Genomic DNA, 22,380 nt, shown 5'->3' with positions numbered 1-22,380 from the left:
AACACAAAGCCTAACTAAGTACCAAGAACTGAGCAACCGTGAAAAAAAAATGCATTAGGCTGGACAAAAAATTGTACTACACAACATTACAAACTAAATACCAACACAACCCCCCATAATTTTGGAAAAATGTAAAACAGCTACTAAAATCCACCCAAAAGGCTACCCCCAAACCAACCACCCCTGACACTAAAGTTCCCATCGAAACACAATTCAACTCCCACTTTGTGAACTCAATTCTATCCTTAGTATCACAGGACAGTTCCTTCCTCACTAGCCCCCCAACAAAAACAACACTAATACAAGCTTTACCCTCAAAACAGTTTCCACCACTTCAACCAAAAGCATGCTCTCCAAACTAAAAACCTCATCAACAGCAGCCGACCTACTCCCCAGCTATTTCTTGAAACTCACAGCAGATGCTATTGCTATCCCAGTCTCCACTCTCATAAACAGATCAGTTGTTGAAAACTATGTGCCCAAACTCTGGAAAATATCCTATGTTACACCTATACTTAAAGGCGGAACCTCCATTGAACTTAATGACTACAGACCAATTGCTTTACTCCAGCCCCGGCCAAAATCCTAGAAAAATGCATCCATACCCAGATGCTAAACTATCTCCTAGACAGCAACATCCTGTCACCTATTCAGCATAGTTTCAGACCTGCCCATAGTATCACTACAACCCTCCTCTGCTTCACAGACACAGTAAACCATCTCAAAAATGAAGGCTTACAGGTGTCAACTCTCTTTTTTTGGATATGTCCAAAGCATTTGACATAGTCTCACACCAAATTCTGCTAAACAAATGAAACCAAAATCGCCTATCAAATTTCACTCTTACCTGGTTCAAAAGCTACTTAACTGACAGGTACCAAGCTGTGAAATGGGAAAATTCTCTCTCTCCTCAGCTGCCCATAACTATAGGAGTCCCACAGGGTTCTATCTTAGGACCACTACTATTCACAGTCTTCACAAATGACTTCCATACCTCCATGCAGCATGCATCTATCATTCAGTATGTAGTTGACACTACCTTAATCTGTGCTGCAAAAAACATTCCCACCCTCCTGCAAACACCTCAACTAGCATTCTCTGATGTTGAAAACTACCTTACCAAAGCTCAACTTATCCTCAATCCAAAGAAAACTCCATTTATGATTATAACCAGTTCTAACAAAAACACTAACAGTTAATTCACTGTCTACTCCACAAATGCTACTCCAATTGCTCCAGTGGCACAGGCTAAACTATTGGGAATAACCATAGACTCCCACCTAAAATTTGATACTCATCTCAACTTAACTATTAAAAAAGTACATGCCAAACTGGGGTCACTCTACCGTATCAAACCATTTCTTACCAACAACACAAGATCAGCTATTGCTCGCTCCCAACTTCTATCCACCCTACTCTATGCATCTCCCATTCTGACTAATCTCAGCAAAACTGAACTAAGCAAAATGGAAGCCTGCTATAACGGAATCGCCTGCTTTGCTGCAAATTGCTCATATAGAACTCATCACTGTACTGCTTTGAGACAGCTCCACTGGCTTGAACTGCCCAACCTCCTAACTTACAATCAGCTCTGCCTCTGTCATTCTATCTATTACCTCCCCAATAAGTGTCCTGCCCTCAAAAACCTAGTACAACATCATTCAGCCAAAAGGCCTCTTAGATCATCAAGCAAACTACTACTAGAAGTCACCAACGGCTACAATAGCTTTGGAGATGTGCTATATAGTAGTTCAGTGGCTACAAAATGGAACTCTGTCCCTACTAGCATTCAAAACACATCATCCAAAGCCTCCTTTAAAGACCTCATCAGGCAACATTTCAAGCAAAGTTGGCAGTGCCATGATTGCTCCCAGGCTAGTGAAAGTGGATAAGGTATACATACTAGATTACTTGATAATAGTTTTCTTTCTTACTCACAATCACTGGCTAATCTACAATGTATGTACTGTCCCTGTGTTGATGTTGTTTTGTCTTTTGGTTTTTCCCAGTTAAGGGTCACCACAGCGGAACTCTGGTCCGCTAATGATTGGCAGTAGATTTTCATGAACGCCGAGGTGCCAGCTCAACGTCCAACCTTCAATGAAGGCACACCCATTTACGCATGTCTTTCGAATGCCACCCAACCGCAGGGAGGACATGCAGACTCCACACCGCACTCCAGCCGAGAATCGAACATGAGAACCTCTTGCTGTGAGGCAACAATGCTACCGCTGCACCACCGTGGATCTATGTACTGTACCTGTCTACTATGTATGCATTCTACCCATGTTCCAAATTTCAGCTGTACACTACAAATCTATTAATTACCTTTATTTTTAAATTAATATTTTTTGTTTGTTCTCTCCACTGTAACTTTTGATGTGCTGCATACCACTGTAAAAACAGGTCTTTTGTAATTTGTGTGTATACCGATCATGTCTAACTAAATGTATCTGTAGATTTTCTTTGTGGAGCTTTTCTCCCTGGGCCTCTGTTGAAAAAGGGCCTTTTTGGCTCAGTCAGACAACCCCGGTTAACAAATGTAAAATAAATAAATAAATTAATTGATTAATTAATATGTAAGGTTTTGTGGACAATATGGCATTTTATCAACTGATCCTGACATGTAATTTAGCCAAGGTCTCACAAACTGGCTATGCATGAGGAAATCATCTTGACTTTTACTGCTTAAAAAAACACTCTGTACCTGAGCTAGTTGATAATGGTACATATCCTTGCAATTGTATGTTACCGTACTGTCTGCAAATACTCACCATTAATGCAGATTGAATCCACGTAAAAAAAAAAGCAGTGAGGTCATCCTTACTTTTTCTAGAGCACTAATAGTACTGTATTTGAAGCGCCATGTACCTTACTGTGGATAGTAGGTGAGAAGTGACCATACATTAATGCAGTGTGTGCAAAGGCAGGTAATACAGGTGGTAAATGGAGATCCATATGCACAGTCAGTGATGATAAGGATAACTTGTAGAAAACTGAAATAGTTCTAAAAACAAATATTTGCTTTTCTTTCTTAGATGTTGCACATCTTTGGGAAAAGGGTGTGACCTTTTCTTTAATGGGCTCTGACCTTAGAGTTAGTCATTCTTATCATATTGACTGTGCACATGAAAAGGTGTGTGTGTGTGTGTGTGTGTGTGTGTGTGTGTGTGTGTGTGTGTGTGTGTGTGTGTGTGTGTGTGTGTGTTTGCAGATTAGGATTAGAGTAAGGAATAGGTAAGGGGATAGAGTTAGTGTAAAGCATGTGTGCTACTATGTGTGGTATGTGTTGCATGTGTTAGTGTCTTCTGTAACAGCAACATTAGGGAGTGTTTTCCTTACAAAAACATTTCTTGTAATGCTGCCTTTCTTCAGACAAAATATGTTTGAATTTGGTGGTGGGTTCTTGGTTAATGGATCACAAAAGGAAACTTTTCCTTTGCAATCTTTCTTTCAATTTAGTGGATCTTTCGGTAAGTTAATTTAAGAAAAGACCAGATTAATCACCCATGTTTCAATTCCTGTGCATTTTAATAGATAAACATATACTCCTATATCTGGGAACACTGCATGTGATTGAACTGTCCTTTGTCAAGTCATGGACTGTTGAGTGAAACTTTTCAAAGGGTGAGTAGCGGCCCATGTTAAAGCCTGTTACAGAGCTAAAAGGTTGTGCTTATGTGAAGACTAAGTTTGCCAAAATCTCAAAACTATTTTACAGTGTACTTCCATGTTATTAACATATACTGTTTAAATCTGCATATATTTTTTTTATTTGTCCAGAACCTATGACCGCTGCAGACATTTCATGATTGACGTTGTAAATGATGGACAGTTCATTATTGTAGGAGAAATGGAAAGATTTCGGACCTTGAAGGATTTGGTAGAACATCATAAAAAGTCACCAATTCTTCCTTACAATGAGGTACTGACTGTACCATGTGGACAGGTGAGTGTGCTCATTATATACAGTCTGAGACATAAAATGTGCTCCTCAAACTTAAAGCAATGACATTGTGGACTGTGTTGTAAATGCGTAAACTAATGTGTACTTTCAGTCACTGTCTGCTGAGATGCTATAGGCCAGTGACTATGCAAGTTATATATTTAACTAGATGATCAGAAGGTTTTAGGATGTTCTTCGTGTTTCACTGTTGCAGTCATTACATTTTGGATAATCTGCTTGCAGGTTGCCCTCAGTCGGCCTGATTAACAAAGTCTTGGATCCTGCATCGGTTGCTGTCCCTTCTTCCATGACGTCAGGTCGTCAAGGGTATAAAACATGCAGCTGATGCCATTAGATCAGTCTTTCTTGCCGTGCAGTGCCCAAAGCAGAAGCAGTTCGCAAGTGCCGGTCGGCCGACTCCTGAAATTTTCATTTTTGAGTTTCAGAACCGAAGTCTTCAACTAAAGCTAAGTACCCTATTGGGGAAACTTTTTCTTGCTTCTTCCGATGTCAGTAAAAGTTAATAATTGCATTACTTGTGGAAAGCAAATACCTCATAAAGATTTTCATTCTTACTGTATTCCTTGCTTAGGCCCTGACCACGACGTACCTTGCTGTCAGTTTTGTGCTTTATTTAATCAACGCATGATCCGTCATTGGTATATTTTTGCTTCTAAATATTTCGGTTCTCGGTTTAATTATCCAGAAATATCGTTGGTTAGCCGTCTGACTACCGGAATTCTGAAAAAAAGCACAAAGATAAAGACAGAGACAGGCCACAGAGGTCCAAAACTGCCGACGACACTTCTCCTATGGCAGTCGCCAGTTCGCCAGTACTCAGTGAGGCACTTTCGCAGCCCCTGATACCCGCTACTTCTGATTCGCAGGCTTCTACTGAGACCCATTTGGAGTCCGGTATGCCGTGAGATGCTTCAATTATGGAACCCACAGATGTCTCTGACTTGAATGGGTCTGGAGCCGCTGTGTAGGCACCGGCTTCTGAGGGTGTATTCAGGCCTATGGACTTGCATATTAAACCGACGCCTCATTCTTTATTTAGGCCTAAATCTCAATCCATGCCTAAAAACAATGCCCAGGTCACATGCTCAGGCCACTATGCCTAAAAAATAAATGATAAGAATGGCTGAAGATCTAATAACTCTAATCAGGGGTAGCCAACCCCCCTCCCTTTCTTAGAGTCATAGGACTGAAGTTGATTATGAATATTCTGATCAGGATTCTGTTGTTTCTGATTCTTCTGATGATCTGGATTTGCCCATATTTACTTATGAAGATTCTGATGCAGAGGACTCCATTCCCTCTGCTTCCCCTCCTGAGGATTTTTCTTTTGAGGAAACCTTACATACTCTAAGGGAGCATTTCCACTGGGAAAGCCAGGATTTTTCTGATTCAGAAAAGAGGCTTAGGGATTTCCTTCTCCTACCTCAGCATAGGCCTTTAGCTATTCCTCCTGTACTAGACATTGTTGATGATGCTTTTTCGGAATCTAGTTTGGCCCCTGATTCCCTGCCTCCTGCTCCCAGAAAACCTGACAGATACTACAGGGTCCCCGAGTCCCACAAGTTCCTTTTTAAAAATCCTATTGCAGATCCAGAGACTATTTCACAGGGGCCCAAGAGCATTAAGGCTTCTACTGCTAAAAATCCTACCCCTTCTGATAGAGACTCCTGGATAGATGGGGTAAGAAGGTTTACACTTCTTCAACCTTGGCCATTAGGGCCTTAAACTGCCAGTTTCATATGTTAAAGTATCAGCAACATGTTATTGGACTGCTTAAACAGAAAATGATGTTGATTCCTGACTGTGTGGAAAATAAAGAATTACAGGATTTAATGCATTTTGCTGAACAAGTTGGAAAACATACTTTGCAATGTGGTTTTGATTCATTAGAGGCCTCTTGCAGGGCTGCTGTTACTGGTTCTGTGCTCAGAAGGCATGCTTGGCTTAAGGAACAGTCTTTGCCTGATCATGTTAAAGCTAAATTGTTGGATGTTCCTTTAAATCAGGACCACCTGTTTGGCAACAAAGCTGAGGAAGTTCTTAAAAAGATGGAAGATAAAGCTAAATCTATGAAAACTGTTAAAGATTTTTTACAAGTTCAGCCTCCTAGATTTAGTAGGCACTGGCCCTCTAAGAATTGGTCCTTTCCAGCCCCTTCCAGGTCTTATCAAGCGAAACCCAAACACAGCAAAAACCCCAGGTTTCAGTCCCAGGGGACAAACAGAACTAAGCAGTGGGGGGCCTCCACTTCCAAATCTGGGAATAATAAAACTCCCCCTATGGTAAACTGTCTCAATGACTTCATTTTTTAAATTTCCAAGCACTTATCAACCCCTATATATACCCCTTTTGGGGGAAAGATTGCTTGTCATGCAAAGAATTGGGAACTCATTACCCAGGACAAATGGGTTTTAAATATAGTGTCCCAGGGATACAGATTTCACTTCCACACGTTGCCAACACCAAGCGGGTGGCTGGACCTACCCACAAATCAGTGGGCAGAGGCCCATAAACAAGTGCTTTCTCTCTTAAGCATGGGGGCTATTCAACTGGTACCAGAAGAGGGACAAGGTTTCTACTCGAGACTTTTCCTGGTACCCAGAAAAGACAATTTATGGTGTCCTGTCCTAGACCTGTCTACTTTAAACACCTTTCTGGAGATTCCAAAATTCAAGATGCTGACTCTTCACTTACTTCCTATGCTAGGCAAAGACGTCTGGTTGGCAACACTAGATTTAAAAGAAGCATACCTGCACATCCCAATCAGGGAATCTTGCAGAAGATATCTACGCTTCAAACCAGGCTACACGCTCTATCAGTTCTCTGCACTGCCCTTTGGCTTATCTACTGCGCCCAGGGTATTCACAAAGTGCCTAGCTCCAGTTATTGCATTTAGCAGACAAAGAAATATTCAAATATACCCATACCTGGAAGATTGTCTAATTCAGGTAGAAAGCCAGGACATACTTTTGAATCATCTGGCCTTTGTACAAAGGGTTTTAACTTGTCTGGAGTACACCATAAATGAAAAGAAATCACACCTGGTACCCTGTCAACAAATTATATTCCTGGGAGCAAGCTTGAATACAACTTCCCAGATGGCTTACCTCACGCCAGAGAAACAAATTCATTTGACAACCTACTTCAAACAAATGGCTACAAAAACTGCTATATCTACAAGACAAATACTGCAAACCTTGGGGTTCATGGCCTCCTGCATTCTTCTAATTCCATATGCAAGACTGCATATGTGGAAATGACAGTGGTATCTAAAAAGCTTATGGTGTCAACATTCTCAAGACCTAGAAACAATGAGTCCTATCATACCTTGCCTACGCCTAGAGTTCCTTTGGTGGGCAGAGGCCTGCCACCAAAACAAGGGACTACCTTTCACACCACCTCCTGCCACCCAAACCCTAACAACAGATGCATCAGACTATGTATGGGGGGCTCACCTGGCAGGGAAGTGCATTCAGGACAAATGGAGCCCAAGTCAAATGCACCTGCATATCAATCAAAAAGAAATGTTAGCTGTACAGAATGCTCTGACAGCCTTCAAGGACCACATTCTTCCAGGACAACTAATGGTAAAGATGGACAAAACCACAGTTATGTGGTACATAAACAAGCAGGGGGGTACACATTCTTACCACCTCTGCAGACTAGCCATGGCATTGTGGAACACAGCCTTGAGCTACCAAGTGCACCTACAAGCTCAATTCCTGCCAGGAAAATTAAATACACTGGCAGATGGACTAAGCAGAAACCTCATGGACCCACATGAAAGGAAACTGGAACCAAGGATTTTCAACATGTTGACAAGCAAATGGGAGAGCCCAGATGTAGACCTGTTTGCCTCCCCCAGAACTACCAATTGGACAAATTTTGCACAAGGACTCCCCACAAACAAGCCTGGAAAGTTGATGCTCTGTCCTTCAGCTGGAAAAACCTATCAGTCTATGCCTTCCCCCCTCTGCCTCTGCTTTCCAAAGTACTACTAAAAATCAAACAGGACAAACCAAGGATGATTTTGATTGCTCCAGACTGGCCGCGCCAACACTGGCACCCCCTCCTGCGCAGTGTGTCACGGTTATCTCCATGGCACCTGCCTCAGACTCCATCCCTGCTGTCTCAGCAGGGGAACCAGATTCCGCACCCTCAGCTTCCATCACTGAACATTGCAGCCTGGCTAATTACTTAATCTCTCCTTTACCATCCCTCAGCAAACCTAACTGAGATGCTTCACAAGGGCCTGTCTTTTTCCTCCATTAAAATCCATGCCTCAGCCATTTAAGCTGATTATAACACAGAACCCTCCCCTCTTCTCTCATCCACTGCTCAAGCAGTTCCTCAGAGGGGCCAAAAATTTGAGACCACCCAGGAGATCTCCAACCCCAGCTTGGGACCTTACTTTGTCTTGGAGAAACTCACTCTACCTCCTTTCGAGCCAGCTGCTACTGCAGATTTAAAATTTATTTTTTGGAAAACAGATTTCCTTTTAGCAATCACTTAGGGTATCTGAATTACAAGCCCTTATGGCAGTGGAGCCTTTCATCATCTTTCATGCAGACAGGGTGTCACTCAGAACCAATCCATCCTTCATGCCCAAGGTGGTATCCAGTGTGGCTCTTAATCAGTCCATTCATTTGCCAACATTATTTCCCAACCCACATAATAAAGGGGAACAGATACTGCATTCCTTAGATGTGCACAGACAACTTAGATTCTACTTGGACAGGACTAAACCTCAAAGGAAATCTGAACAGCTGCTGGTAGCATTTGCTGCAGGGGCAGAGGGGAAGGCTATTTCAAAGCAAACCATTTCTAAATGGATAAGCCGTTGCATCAATTTCTGCTATAAGCACCATGGAAAACCTATCTCCCAGGGGATCAGACCTCACTTCAGCAGGGCTTCATCTACCTCTACAGCCTTTCTCAGAGGCGCCCCTACCAGGGACATCCTAGAAGCTGCTACCTGGAGTTCTGTACATATTTTCACCAAGCATTATCATTTGCCAATTTTCTCTAAATCCATAGCTGGCTTTGCCACTGCAGTCTTGCAGGGCCTTATAGCTGGCCCTAATGCTATCTGAACTCCTCCTGCCAACCATACCTTTGGGAATCTACCCAAATGTAATGACTGCAACAGTGAAACATGAAGAATATAGTACAGTTGTGTGCACTTACCATAAATGTAGATGTTCTAGTGTATTCACGGTTACAGTCCTGGTTACCCTTCCTCCAGCCCCCTAACTTCTTTTAGCTATACCTCTACTTTCCTTTACTATGCTTAAAAGCCCTTTTGGTGGATTTGCTTTTTTGTTGGAGGTATATCTTTGTGCTTTTATGTTTAATTGCTTCCCATTAGGGGGCACCTGACATCTGGGGCAAGAAAAACTGATGTAATGGCGTCGGCTGCATGTTTTATACCCCTGACAACCTGACATCATGGAAGAAGGGACAGCAACCGATGCAGGACCCAAGACTTTGTTAATCAGGCTGACTGAGGGCAACCTGCAAGCAGATAACCCAAATGTAATGACTGCAACAGTGAATACACTCGAACATCTACATTTATGGTAAGTGTACACAACTGTACTTTCTCTCTCCACATCAAGCACCTGGATTCATTTCCAATTATGTGTGATTGTTGACTTTTAATAGCAACTTTAAAACAGTGTCCCACCAGTTTGTTCTGATGGTAGTGCAGCTAAATATTAAAGCCTCAAGTATAATCACTGGTGAACAATAAGTGGGTACTTTCAGGGTCATGGCCAAATGTCTCACCCCAGTATTCATGACAAGCAGTCATAAGCTTAGTGGTATCTACCAGGTTAGCAAGTAAATTCATCCATCCACAGCCCCTTTTCCCATTTTTGCACATGGAGTCAGGGTGTCTCTTCAACCGTGATAATTATCTAGAGCCAGTATTCATACTACGAGGTGGCTATCCCTGCCACGGAACATAAGAAATATGAAAAGTTATACACTCTAGGTATGAAAATAACCACAGACTGAGCAGGGGAATGTGATCATTAAACTGTAGTATGCTGTCCTGAAAGAAACAAGCCATGGTGGAGTGCTCAGACGTGCACTACATTGATGACAGCTTTGTGTAACAATGGGCCAACATATACTTAAGTGACAGTGTTACGTACTTATTTTGTTAACCAAACCGATGAACATATTACACCTGACATTTCCGAGAGCTGTACATTAGCCTGGCACTTGTACATGAGCATACAAGTTTGGTAGTGACGTTCAAAATAATAAAATGTTTGTACAAGTGGTCACTTATCTGGGAATAACCACTTGTACAACCAATTAAACCATAAAACTTGATTAAGACAATTTCTCACGTGGAGTTAGATGACCAATTTCACATTTGGTATTGTACAAGTAGTAATGAGCCATTCATGCCTTCTTATCTGTGACTGTAGGAAAAAGGTAATCCATTCTTACATACATTTCTGTTAACTTGTTACTCTAAAGTTACTGTGGTTTCTTTCTGTTGATGTCTCTAATTTTGAACAGCATAATTGTGAAAACATGGGTCTGATATGCCCCTTCTCTTGAGGTAGTGTAATCTCAGAGGTGGTATATTAAGTTACCTCAAGAGGAGGGAGGGGGTGTAGGAAGCATGACCTTGGTGCAGAAAAAAAAAAGATCAGGCCAGAGTCCAGGTTTTGAAAACTGTCTATGTCATGTTTATGAAGTCCATAGTAATGTGTACCATTGCCTTACAGATAAGGCTAATGAGGCTGATACGGCTGTAGTTGCCCTGGACAGTTTTGAATTCCCCTTTGTGGAATGGTATGAGTTGGCTCTTCTCTACTCTCCTGATGCACAAAGAGAAAAGAGACTGAGATTGAATAGATGTAATAAATGGTCAATTAGACAATGCTTGGTGGTGATAAGAAGGCGATCTGTCACATTGAACAGGATCAATGAAGCTAGTGTTTCTTGCCTTGGAAAGAGAGTGCTTAAAATCTTGCTCAGGGTTAATTTATGTGAGTGATGTAGGCATGCTAATATACTGTCGCCAATTTGGGGAAGACTTGGAAAAGTTGAATTTGTCCACTAATATGTTGCCAATGTCCTCAATGGATGAGAATATGATGTCATTTTGTATTAGCTCACAGTAATATTGGTTATTATTTCCTGGGTTCCTGACACAACTGAAGAAAGCTTTGTGGTTATCCTTGGCATGGGTAGTAATTCACAATTTGTACTTGGTCTTGGAGGATTTGATTTTGTTTCTGAGTTCTTTGTTGATCATTTGAGCTCCTCTCTAGCTGTTGGGGGGGTTAAGTTTCCTTTTGTGGGTTAGGAGTTTTTCTCTTGTTGTATACTTTGATAATGGGGTTCCACCAGATGGTTTTGTTTTTAAATTTGGCGCTGTATTTATGCTGAGATACTGGCTTGAAGGTGGGCATAACATTTATGCATGAAAATTGCAATGTGTGAAGCAGGCTCATATAGGTGAGGAGGTGTTTGAATTTCATCAGGTTATCAGTTAGCTGGAGTAGTTTTGCCTTGGAATAGTCTCTGAAGATGGAGGGGTTTTAAGGTAACTCTGCTCTCAGACCTAGTATAAATGATATCACACAGTCATCAGCTTTGACTAGAAGTATTGTAACTGTAGGCTGTGAGCATAGGAGTCCTGTATTTGTAAAAAACAGGTCCAATGTTTTAGAGCTCCTCTGCTGGATTTGGAGTAGCTGGTCAAGGAGTTGGCATTAATGAAATCCTGTAATTACTGCACTTTCCTGTTTGTGATGATGTGCGGTCCACAGTTAATGGATGGATAGCTGAAGGCACTCAAGAGGATAGTGTTAGGTTCTATGTTGAGGGATGTCAGTTTCAGATATGCCTCACGGTTTGCCGTTCTCATAGAGGGGGTTCAGTAACTGGCTAATACTTGGTACTGGGTTTTGTTTATCTCAAGAAGAATTTGGGGGAGCTCTATGTCATTGTCCAGAATTATGAGTCTGGAGGTGAAATGGTTTCTTAGAAACAGTGGTACATCCCCAACAGCCAACATGCCTAATTTGGCATTGGGTCTGAAGGAGTTGTAGGCATTTAAGCCCTGCATTGTGGGAATACTCTCACTTTTCTTAATCTGTTTTCATAACTATGCATAAGTCAACATTTTCAATGGTTAGAAATCCCTGTTTAGGGTTTTAGCTCTGAGCAGTGCTACTTTTATATTATTGTGACTGTTACTTTTTTTTAATAAAATCTTTTATTGAAATCAAAACTGAAATATACACAGTTATTAAAATAATTGCACAGATTTTTGACACATTAGATAAAAATACAAAAAAGAATGGTATAATAAACAATAATACCATAAACTATATACAAAAATGTTCACTGTACAAGAATGAAATATTACTGTTAGGCTAATAGAAAAATGATTTGATTTTACATTCATGTTATTGGTTTTTAATAGTTCAGATATACTCTTCCTATATTTATATGTTGCATTCCTTGAGGATCTAGATCTAATTGTCAACATTTTGAGTTTAGAAACAACCTTGAGAAGATCTTTAAAATTTTGAAAAGATGGACTATGTGAAGATTTCCAATTTTTTGTGACTTTTTTCCTGGTGATGGACAATATAGACCGTAAGATTGAATATTTGCTGGGTTTTACACAGTTTGAGATTGGAGAGTTAAATAGAACAAGTGATTTAGTAATAATAACATTATCTGTAAAGATTGATTGTAAGAAGTTATTAACCTCTTCCCAAAATTTCTTTAAAAGTGAGCATTCATAAAATATATGTATCCAGTCTGCATTCATTTCCTTCCTAATCTCCAACATAAAACACTATGTTTAGTTATCTTGTTGATATTATGAGGTGTAAGGAATGATCTATTTAAAAATCTCCAGGTGAAAATTTTCCATTTCTGTGAAGATGTTGTTTTACCAGCAGGTTGAAGAATATTTAATTTATCCTTATCTGAAGGATGGGCATTATTAGTGATGGTAAAAAATTCCCAGTAATTATCTGTATATATATCCAAGTCTGATTTTATTGTTTTATATGAGTGAAAGACTAACTTTCGGTGAAATGTTCTGTTGAGTTAAGAGAGTTAAAAGCTGTATCAGACTAGGAATTGAGGTTTTAATTGAATGAGGGATTAGATCGAGTTTACCCTTGATGTATTTTCTTGCTTCTTGTAGGTCTAGACATAGTTCTGAGTCAAAATTATTCTCTTCTATAATAGTATTAAGAGCTGTTAATTCGTGGTTGTTCATCAATTGATGCCATGCTATGAGGGTCTTTTGTCTAAATAGTGACATTTTCTGATAATCTACTGTAAACATAATCCCTTGTGTATAGGTGACGGGGAAAGTAAGAAATATCCAGCTTTCATATCTTTTATGTCTAAGGATGAAATTTTTAAATTACCTTAGAATTAGTTATGTAGTTAGATTTAAATGTCTGGGTGTAGTGAAAAGAAAAATATTCTTTCAGTCTCCAAATAAAGGTGTTATTCATTAAGTATAACATATGAGTATCATTGTTTTTTGGAGATTGCAATAGACAAAGTAAAAAATCCATTTTGCTGAATATTTACTGTCAATTAACTGAGTGATTGATTTGATTACTGAAGAAATTGAATAAAGTTCTAGATTGGGTAAAGCTATACCTCCATTATCCCGGCTATACATATGGATTGATAGAGCAATTCTGGGTTTAATTGGATGCCAAAGGAATCGCGTTAAACTTTTTGATTACTAAATGTGTTGGGGGTATAGAGATGGACTGAATTATATACAAGATTTTGGGGAGTAATACCATCTTTATAATTGATAATTTCTCATCCATGGAGAATTTTATTTTAGACAATCTAGTTATTAAATAATCTATGTTTGCAATAATTTTATTAAAGTTCAGTTTTATAATATCTTTTATGCTGCTAGTAATAATTATGCCTAAATATGTTGTTTTGATTGTGCTATATATTTCTTAAAATTATCTTGTATATAAATTTTCTTTTGACCAACTAAAAGAATGTGAGTTTTATTGTGGTTAAATTTAAGGCCTGAGTTCCTTTGAAAAAGCTCCATATTGTTAAATAGTTCTGACAATGATTGGTCTTTGCCACCCAGTGTAATCAGAATGTCGTCTGCAAACATCTGAATTTTTGATGTTTCATTAAAACCCAATTCATATCCTATTATATTAGTGTTATTCCTTATCAAGTTTGCCCAGGGTTCCATGATTAAGGTGAATAAAAGAGAGGACAGCGGGCAACCTTGTTTAGTGCCTTTTACTATTGGTATAGATTGAGAGATATTAGGACCTATTTTGATGTATGCATGTCAACCATTATATAATTGAGTAATAAGGTTTACAAAATGTTCCGAAAAATTAGTGCCTTTTACTATTGGTATAGATTGAGAGATATTAGGACCTATTTTGATGTATGCATGACAACCATTATATAACTGAGTAATAAGGTTTACAAAATGTTCCGAAAAATTAAGTTCCCCCAAAAGAATGAGGAGATAATCCCAATTAATTGTATCAAAGGCGCAATTTATATCTAAACTAATTATAGTTAAATTTGTTTTTAAAATCTTTACTGATTCAATTAAGGTTAATATTCTCTTAATATTGTCGTAAGAAGTTCTATTTATTATGAAACCTGTTTGATCCACCTCCACTAGTTTAGGAAGAAAATTTTTGAGTCTGTTAGCATATATAGACATAAATATTTTGTAGTATATATTTAGTAGGGATATCGGTCTATATGAGTTACATTTAGTGGGGTCTTTGTCCTGTTTTAGAATAGGGCTTATAAAAGTATATTTCCACGATGGTGGGATGAAGTTTTTAGTTTGTACTATGTTAAAAACAGCATGTAAAACTGTGATAGCTTTATTAGGTAAAATTTTATAAATTTCTGGGATGATGCCATCATTTCCTGGAGCTTTGTTTTGTTTAAGTTCATTAATTTGCAGTTGAATGTCTATGAGAGTAATCTGTCTATCAAGTAATTCACCTTGCTCTTCTGTTAATTTTTTCTTTGAGTTTTTACTAATGAATGTCTGTATGTCTTTTTTTGGATTTAATAATTCAGAAGACTGATTAAGATCATGAAAAAATTCTCTGAATTCATTTAGTATATTATGTAAACCAGAGACCATTTTCTTCTTCTGTGGTGAGAAAATGTCATTAATATGGTTAAATTTATTTAATCTTTTAGTTTTGTTGGCTAGAATATTCATGGATCTAGGATTCAATGAAAATGTAATGAGTTTAAATTTCTCTAAGCTAATCATGGTTTTATGATTTAATATTTCAAGATACTTTTTGTTTAAAGAATTTATTTCTTTTTTTTGTCTTTGTCATCTTTGTTTTTTAAAAGATCAAGGTTCAATTTGTCAAGATTAGATTGTATCTCTTTTAATTCTTTATCCCACATAAGTTTTTTTTTATACCAATTAGTTATTCTACCATATAAGTAGGATTTCACTGTGTCCCAAATAAAGACTTCGGATGTATCACTAGTTGTGTTAAGTTCTATGAAGTTATGTACTTCTTCAGATAAGAAAGCTTTAAAATTATTTAGTTTAGTGATATATGCTGGGATTCTTTTTATATCTGTACATTAGAAGTTGACTGGATATTTATATCAAAGGTTATGGAGTTATGGTCAGAAAGGGGACATGTAATTACCTTTACTCTAGTTAAAGAATCAACCAAGTTATTAGAAACAAAGGCTCTGTCTATCCTAGAATATGAATTATGCCTATGTGAATAGAACGTGTAGAAAAGAGAGTTGGGGTCTGCATAATTATTTACATCTTTTAGCAGGAGAGAATCAGAAAATTCTTTCAAAAGTCTAGCCATTGACGAGAGTTTTCTTTTACCAATAAAGGTAGAGTCTTTGCTATCAAAAATACAGTTAAAATCACCGGCTAAAATGGTATTACCCTTAGAAAAATGTAAGATGTGTTCTGTGTGTTGCTGTGCTGATTTAAGTCCAAAGCCAGGAATCCAGTATATATTGATTAAAGTGAATATTTTGTTGTTAAATTCTATAATAACTGACGCTAACATACCTTTTGTATCTTGGTATGATTGTATTATTTTTGGTTTAGGTAATTTGTTATGCCATAATATAGCAACTCCCCTTTTATTTCTTTGAATGTTCTGAACTGGCTAGAAAAGAAAAGGATTTAGAGTCCAATTTAGAAATATCTTCTGATATCAAGTGGGTTTCTTGTAGAAATATTATTTGGGAGTTATGCAATTTGAGGTATTTATTTAAAGATCTTTTCTTATTATGATTGTTTAGACGATTAACATTGAGTGACAGACAATGCAAAGAAGTTATGAGGTAGTTTCCGTGTGTGATAATGCATATTGTCTATACATTTATAACTCTTTTGTCTGTTTATGTATAAAAGATAAATGTAAGGAATACCACTGCTTGATATACTTAAAAATGATATAGAGGTAAAATCAAAGGTATATTAAAATAACTTTCAACTATATAAGTTACAGTGAACATTGTAAACAACATTGTCAATAAATTATAGCAAACATTTTTAACAAAAAAAACACCCCAGACCTTTCTGGAGTTATAAACTCCTAAATTGAGTGACATCTATCAATCAAATTATCATTCTAACTAGCAGCAAGTTTCAAACAGGAAATGCCTATTTGCAAACTGTTATATATTTAAATGTATGGCTTTTAAGTAAACTTATCTTTCTTATGTACAGAAGTAAACATGACTAAAGTAGAATAATAATAAAGTCAATAAATTGTTAAATAGTATTAAGTAATTATGAAAAACAACATGAAATATTACTATTTGTACTACAATGAATCAATAAGCTGATTATTAAACATATATTAAAATAAGATTATGTTGTATAACCAAGATGAATAAAATCAGCTGAGGTGCACTAATGACAATTAATTATGCTTATATACTGTCCTTAAAAACAAACATGCAGTAAATGTGAGCATATAGTAATACTTTCAAAGTCAAGTAAGGATAGTGATCAAAATAGTGTCAGGGCTCGTATTAACAATATTGTAATACAGTAGATTAAGGCTATAGAGAGAACTCTAGTGAAATTGTACTCAGAAGTAAATGGTTCCATTATAAAGATTCCAACTGAAAGAACTACTCTATACATTAATCATAAAATCTGTAGAACAGTCCTATCTCTCCTTTTTGTAAAACTTTCAAGACTGAATTTCTGTTCATTAAACAAAACTATAAACTTCAACAAAGTATAGATGTACACTGACATTGTGAAGCCTATCATGGGATACTGTAATCTTTCTTGTACAGAAAGTAATGTATTATATTTCTGCAACAAAACAAACTAAAAATACATTCTGATGAGAGAAAAAAAAACATCTTGTACCATAACAGCTTTATGTATCAAGTTGGTACTAGGGATTATTCTTTAACTACTTTTATAAGAAATGTTTAAGCTGTGTAGGAATCTCGCTACTATATCTTATACCATCAGGATTATAGGTTCATAGGTTCATACTAAGCTAACTGCCCTTGCAAGACATTTTAAGCCTAGCCAATTATCCCTTGTGAGACTCAAACCCTGCACCTTGTGCTTACAAGGCAAACACCTTAACCATTAGGCCACCCTTCCAACTATGATCTATAAACTCTTACTTGTTTTGCAGTACTGCACAACAACCCAAATAAGATGTAAATTTTTGTATGTTACTCTTTCTTGAGCTGTCACCCTTGTAAATGTATACTTTTCTGCTTTTTACACTCTTTCTTTTCCCAATTATATCAATAAAGTTCTAGCTGTACCAATGTATCTTATCAGCTCCATTTAACTAAACACCAACTGGCTAAGGGTTGAAAAAGAGCTCTCTAAGAGAGCCTAACTATATTATAATACAGTGTAAGGAGGTCATACAAAACATTGCTTTATAACTGGCATTCACGGTAAAACTATTTGTGAGAAGCACTGCAATCGATTTAATCTGCACAGTACCTTTAAGTTGAGTAGAATACAAAGATGCATCTGCATTTCATGTTGATATTGCTGTTACATATCCCACCTCCACCCCCAGCACAAAAGACCACAGTGAAAAACTTCTCAAAAGCAGACTTCACTCTTCTTAAGACTGGGATGGTATCTTTTAAACCCACTGGGCCAGTGGATACCACATCCCACAATGCCGAATCCTTCACAAATGCTTTCTATGGACATCTCCAAGAATGCATGGATCATGCAATCCCAAATAAATCCAAGTCCCTCTCCACCAAAGGCAAGTGTCCTGTCTGGTGGACCTCAGCCATTAACAAATTGTATAACAAAAGAAGGAAGCTACTGCACGACAGAGCAAAATCCCATAAAGGGAAGACATCTCTGATCAACATTAGCAGAAAACTACGTTCTCTCATAAAAACATCCAAGGCCAACTTTGAGAGAAAAATCGCTAAGGACACTAAAGATAACCACAAAGCCTTCTTCAGCTATGTTAGAAACCTGGGTGGAAACCCTCAGATATGCTCAGAGTTAGTTCACAACAACAAAAAATACACTGAACCCACAGATATTGCCAACATTCTGGCTGACAGGTTCAGTGCAAATTTCTCCCCTCCCTCACTCCCAAAAGAAAAAATACTTATCCCAGCTGAATGTAATCTCCCTGTCATGTCAGTTGTCCAAGTGAGAACCGCCCTCAACAAAGCTAAAAACACAGCATCAATGGGGCCTGACGGTATCCTGGGTTGCGTGCTACGTGAACTCCAAGAGGAGCTAAACCTGCACAAAAAAATGCTATTTAACCTTAGCCTTACTACAGAATATGTACCTGAACACTGGCGTACAGCAACAGTGGTCACACTCCACAAAGGGGGTACCTCTACAGACCCTGGGAACTACCGCCCCATAAGCTTAACCAGCCTGGTCTGCAAAGCTATGGAAAGAATCATTATGGAACTCATAAACAGAGACATAGGGGACCTACAGACACATGACCCCACCCAGTTCGGCTTTGTAAAGGGCAGATCCTGCCTTTTGAACCTGGTTGACTTTTTCAAAACAGTCACTAGAGCCGTTGATGAGGGCAAAGCAGTCCATATAGCCTACCTGGACTTGGCTAAGGCCTTCGACACAATACCCCACTCAGGCATCATAGATAAGCTCAACAGCTTAAATGTAAACCCTTATGTCACTAGATGGGTTGCAAACTGGCTAAAGGACAGAACCCATAAAGTTAAAATTGCTGGAGCAATGTCAGACTCAAAGCCAGTCACAAGTGATGTCCCAACAGGGATCTGTCCTGGAACCCCTCTTGTTTGGCATTTATTTCTCAGATGTTAAAGCAAGCATGGGAGGGTTGTGGCTGACAAAGTTCGCGGATGACTGCAAACTAGGCACCATAGTCGATACACCAGCGGACACATACATCCTGCAAAAAGGCCTCACAGAAACGGACAACTGGTGCCGGAGTCACGGCCTTAAACTAAATGCCAAAAAATGTATAGTCATCCCCTTTGGGAAAAACAAAGTACCCACAAATTATCACATAGACAGCAACCCACTGAGTACGGAAAAAGTAATCAGAGACCTAGGGACCCAAGTCGACAGCAACCTCTCATTTGACACCCACGTTGCCAAAGTGGTTAGAAAAACATTCTACCTTGCACACCTCATCATGAAGGGATTCACATCCAGATCCAAGGATGTCATTGTACCCCTATACTCCTCCCTCATCAGACCCATGATTGAGTACAATGCCTCATTTGGTATGTACCTCACCCGGCATTTGCAACAGCTGGAGAGACCACAAAAGTACCTCACCAAGAGGATCAAGGGTCTCCAACATATGTCTTATTCTGCCAGACTAAAGAAACTCCAGCTCTATTCAGTAGCATACCGCCTGCTCAGAGGTGATCTCTGCCTGACATACAAGGCCATGTCCAATCAGGATCTGATGGACATGCTCCACCTCAAAAAGTCCAAATCCATCAGGACCACGAGAGCTAAAGACTTAAACCTCAGCACAAGTATGAATAGGACATGCTGGAAGGATAGATTCATAACCCAGAGGCTTCCCATGCTTTGGAACAAGATCCCAGTTCATGTTAGGCAGAGCCCCTCACTGACTCTCTTCAAGAGAAATCTTGATGAGTGGATGGGAGATCGTAAGTTTACCCCAGGGATCACATCTGTGTCACTTCTAGACAGAGGCACAGTAAACTAATTTTATTATATAAGGGGACCTTCATTGTGTCACTACTAGACAGAGGCACAGTATTCTAAATCTATTCTGTGCATTTTTGTACCATTTCATGGGGTGGCGAAAGCCACATCACTATGGCTAGGCTTACAAATGACCCAGGGCAGATAGCCTAGTACTAAACTATGAAACTATGAATTATGTTATAAGTAGGGTGACTGGTTCCTTTCATTCCCTTTCCCACTGAGTAAAGAGGTGTTCGAAAGGTTTCGCCCTTTGTAATTTGTCGAGTCGTTGATGATGTCACATAGCAACGGGAATCATTCCTGTGATATGGAAAACAATTCAACGAGTTTGAGGATTAAAATAAGCTGCTAGAGTTCCAGCGGGAAATGGTAAGGCACTTTAACAACAAACACAGCTTTTATTAGGCTCACAAGCTGCTTGGGACAATCTCAACATCACATACAAATCAAGAAATGCTATCGCAAAGGCCAAGAGCTTCCCGGGCTCACCGTGTACATCACCAAAGACAATGCTACCAACATAGCACTACTCTCAAGAACATATACGCATTGTCCGAAACAGAATACAAGCATACAAGCAAAACAAAGAGAAAAAAAAAGTGTAACAAGCGTTAGCGACATATACATTCACAAAGCACCAGAAACCTGTACCAACTATCATACCACCATTATTATCCTGTTAATATACAAACAAAAGCAACAAATGTATGCACTAACCACCAGTACCCTGCACCACCTACCAAACCACCATTCTTTTACTATTAACGTACATGTAATTCACAACAGAATTATTAGACAATCAGCCCAAAAGAAAGATCAGAGCAGTCAGTGCAACAACAAGCCCTAGTTTACTAAAACATCTAACTAAACCTATGTATTATAACAAACGAACAAGATATACCATTTCTACATTATGTATATGAATATAAGCTATAAGTTTATTAATTTTTAAGGGTAAATGCTAGTTTTTAGATCCAAAAAGAGCAATAAAAACATATTAAACTATTAATAACTGGGCAAGATATTTTCAATACCTATCTAGTAGGTGGTTAGTTATTCTGTATGATCAGAAACTTTTGAGAAAGTATTAAGCTGATTATTATTTTTATATATGTAAGATAGAGCAAAACTTTAAGAGAGAAAAAAAGGTATATATTCATTAATAGCAGACATAGAACACAAAAAAAACCCACTCACCTGTTGAACCATTTTCATCTCTCTAGACTTCTGGGTCATAAACAAGAATTATTTATATATAAAGAAATAGAACAAAAACAACTACAAGGGTAATATGAACAGACTCATGTCATTTTTTTAGTTTCTTTTTAGGATCAGATGTTTTCCAGGATCCGTTTTCTGCTAATCTTTTGTGACTGGAAGTAGCCCAATCCATCTCATCTATCTTTTCCAATATTTTCTTTGATTTGATAAATATGATAGCTGGTTCTAGTTCATCAAATATTTTAGGACCATCCTGCAGAAAGATCTTTAGCTTGGCTGGAAAAAGCAGATGTGTTTTTGTTTGAGCTTTCTTTAGTTCTTTGAGTAGTGGCAAAAATAGTTTTCTTTTGGCAATCACAGAGGAAGAATAGTCATTGTCAAATTGTATGGTCCTGTCTGGTGGACCCCAACCATAAACAAACTATACAATAGAAGGAGGAAGCTACTACATGATAGAGCAAAATCCCAAAAAGGGAAGGCATCTCTGATCAGTATTAGCAAAAAACTATGGGCACTCATAAAATCGTCTAAGGCCAGCTTCGAGAGAAAAATTGCACAGGACACTAAGGATAATCACAAGGCTTTCTTTAGTTATGTTAGGAACCTGGGTGGGAATTCCCAGATATGCTCAGAATTAGTCCAAAATGACAAAAAATACACCAAACCCACGGACGTTGCCAACATCCTAGCTGACAGGTTCAGCACAACCCACCACCAAAAGGGCAAATATCTATCCCAGCAGAGTGCTGCCCCCTGACATCTCAGATGCTCAGGTAAGAGCTGCCCTCTCCAAAGCAAAAAACACAGCATCAATGGGACCAGACAGTGTCCCAGGCTGCCCTACATGAACTCCAAGAAGAGCTAAACCCAAACATAAAACTACTGTTCAGTCTTAGCCTTACTACAGGATATGTACCCAAAGAGTGGCGTACAGCAACAGTGGTCCCTCTCCACAAAA

General features: G+C 38.5%; 1 protein-coding gene across 2 annotated transcripts in view; it reads left to right on the top strand.

The window, feature by feature from the left end:
* LOC122817648 overlaps positions 1 to 22,380 on the top strand; it is a 551,549-nt gene that overhangs the window by 381,476 nt on the left and 147,693 nt on the right. For both annotated transcript variants that reach the window (XM_044090709.1, XM_044090708.1), the window contains exon 4: positions 3,784 to 3,949. In XM_044090709.1, the coding sequence (XP_043946644.1) occupies positions 3,784 to 3,949 (166 nt within the window). The remainder of the gene's footprint in view (positions 1 to 3,783; positions 3,950 to 22,380) is intronic.

The sequence above is a fragment of the Protopterus annectens genome, chromosome 13.part0 (genome assembly GCF_019279795.1).
Source record: "Protopterus annectens isolate FY-2018-M chromosome 13.part0, PAN1.0, whole genome shotgun sequence".
Taxonomy (NCBI): Eukaryota; Metazoa; Chordata; order Ceratodontiformes; family Protopteridae; genus Protopterus; species Protopterus annectens.
Note: the sequence above shows the minus strand (reverse complement) of the source record. Positions and strands in the feature narration are given on the sequence as shown.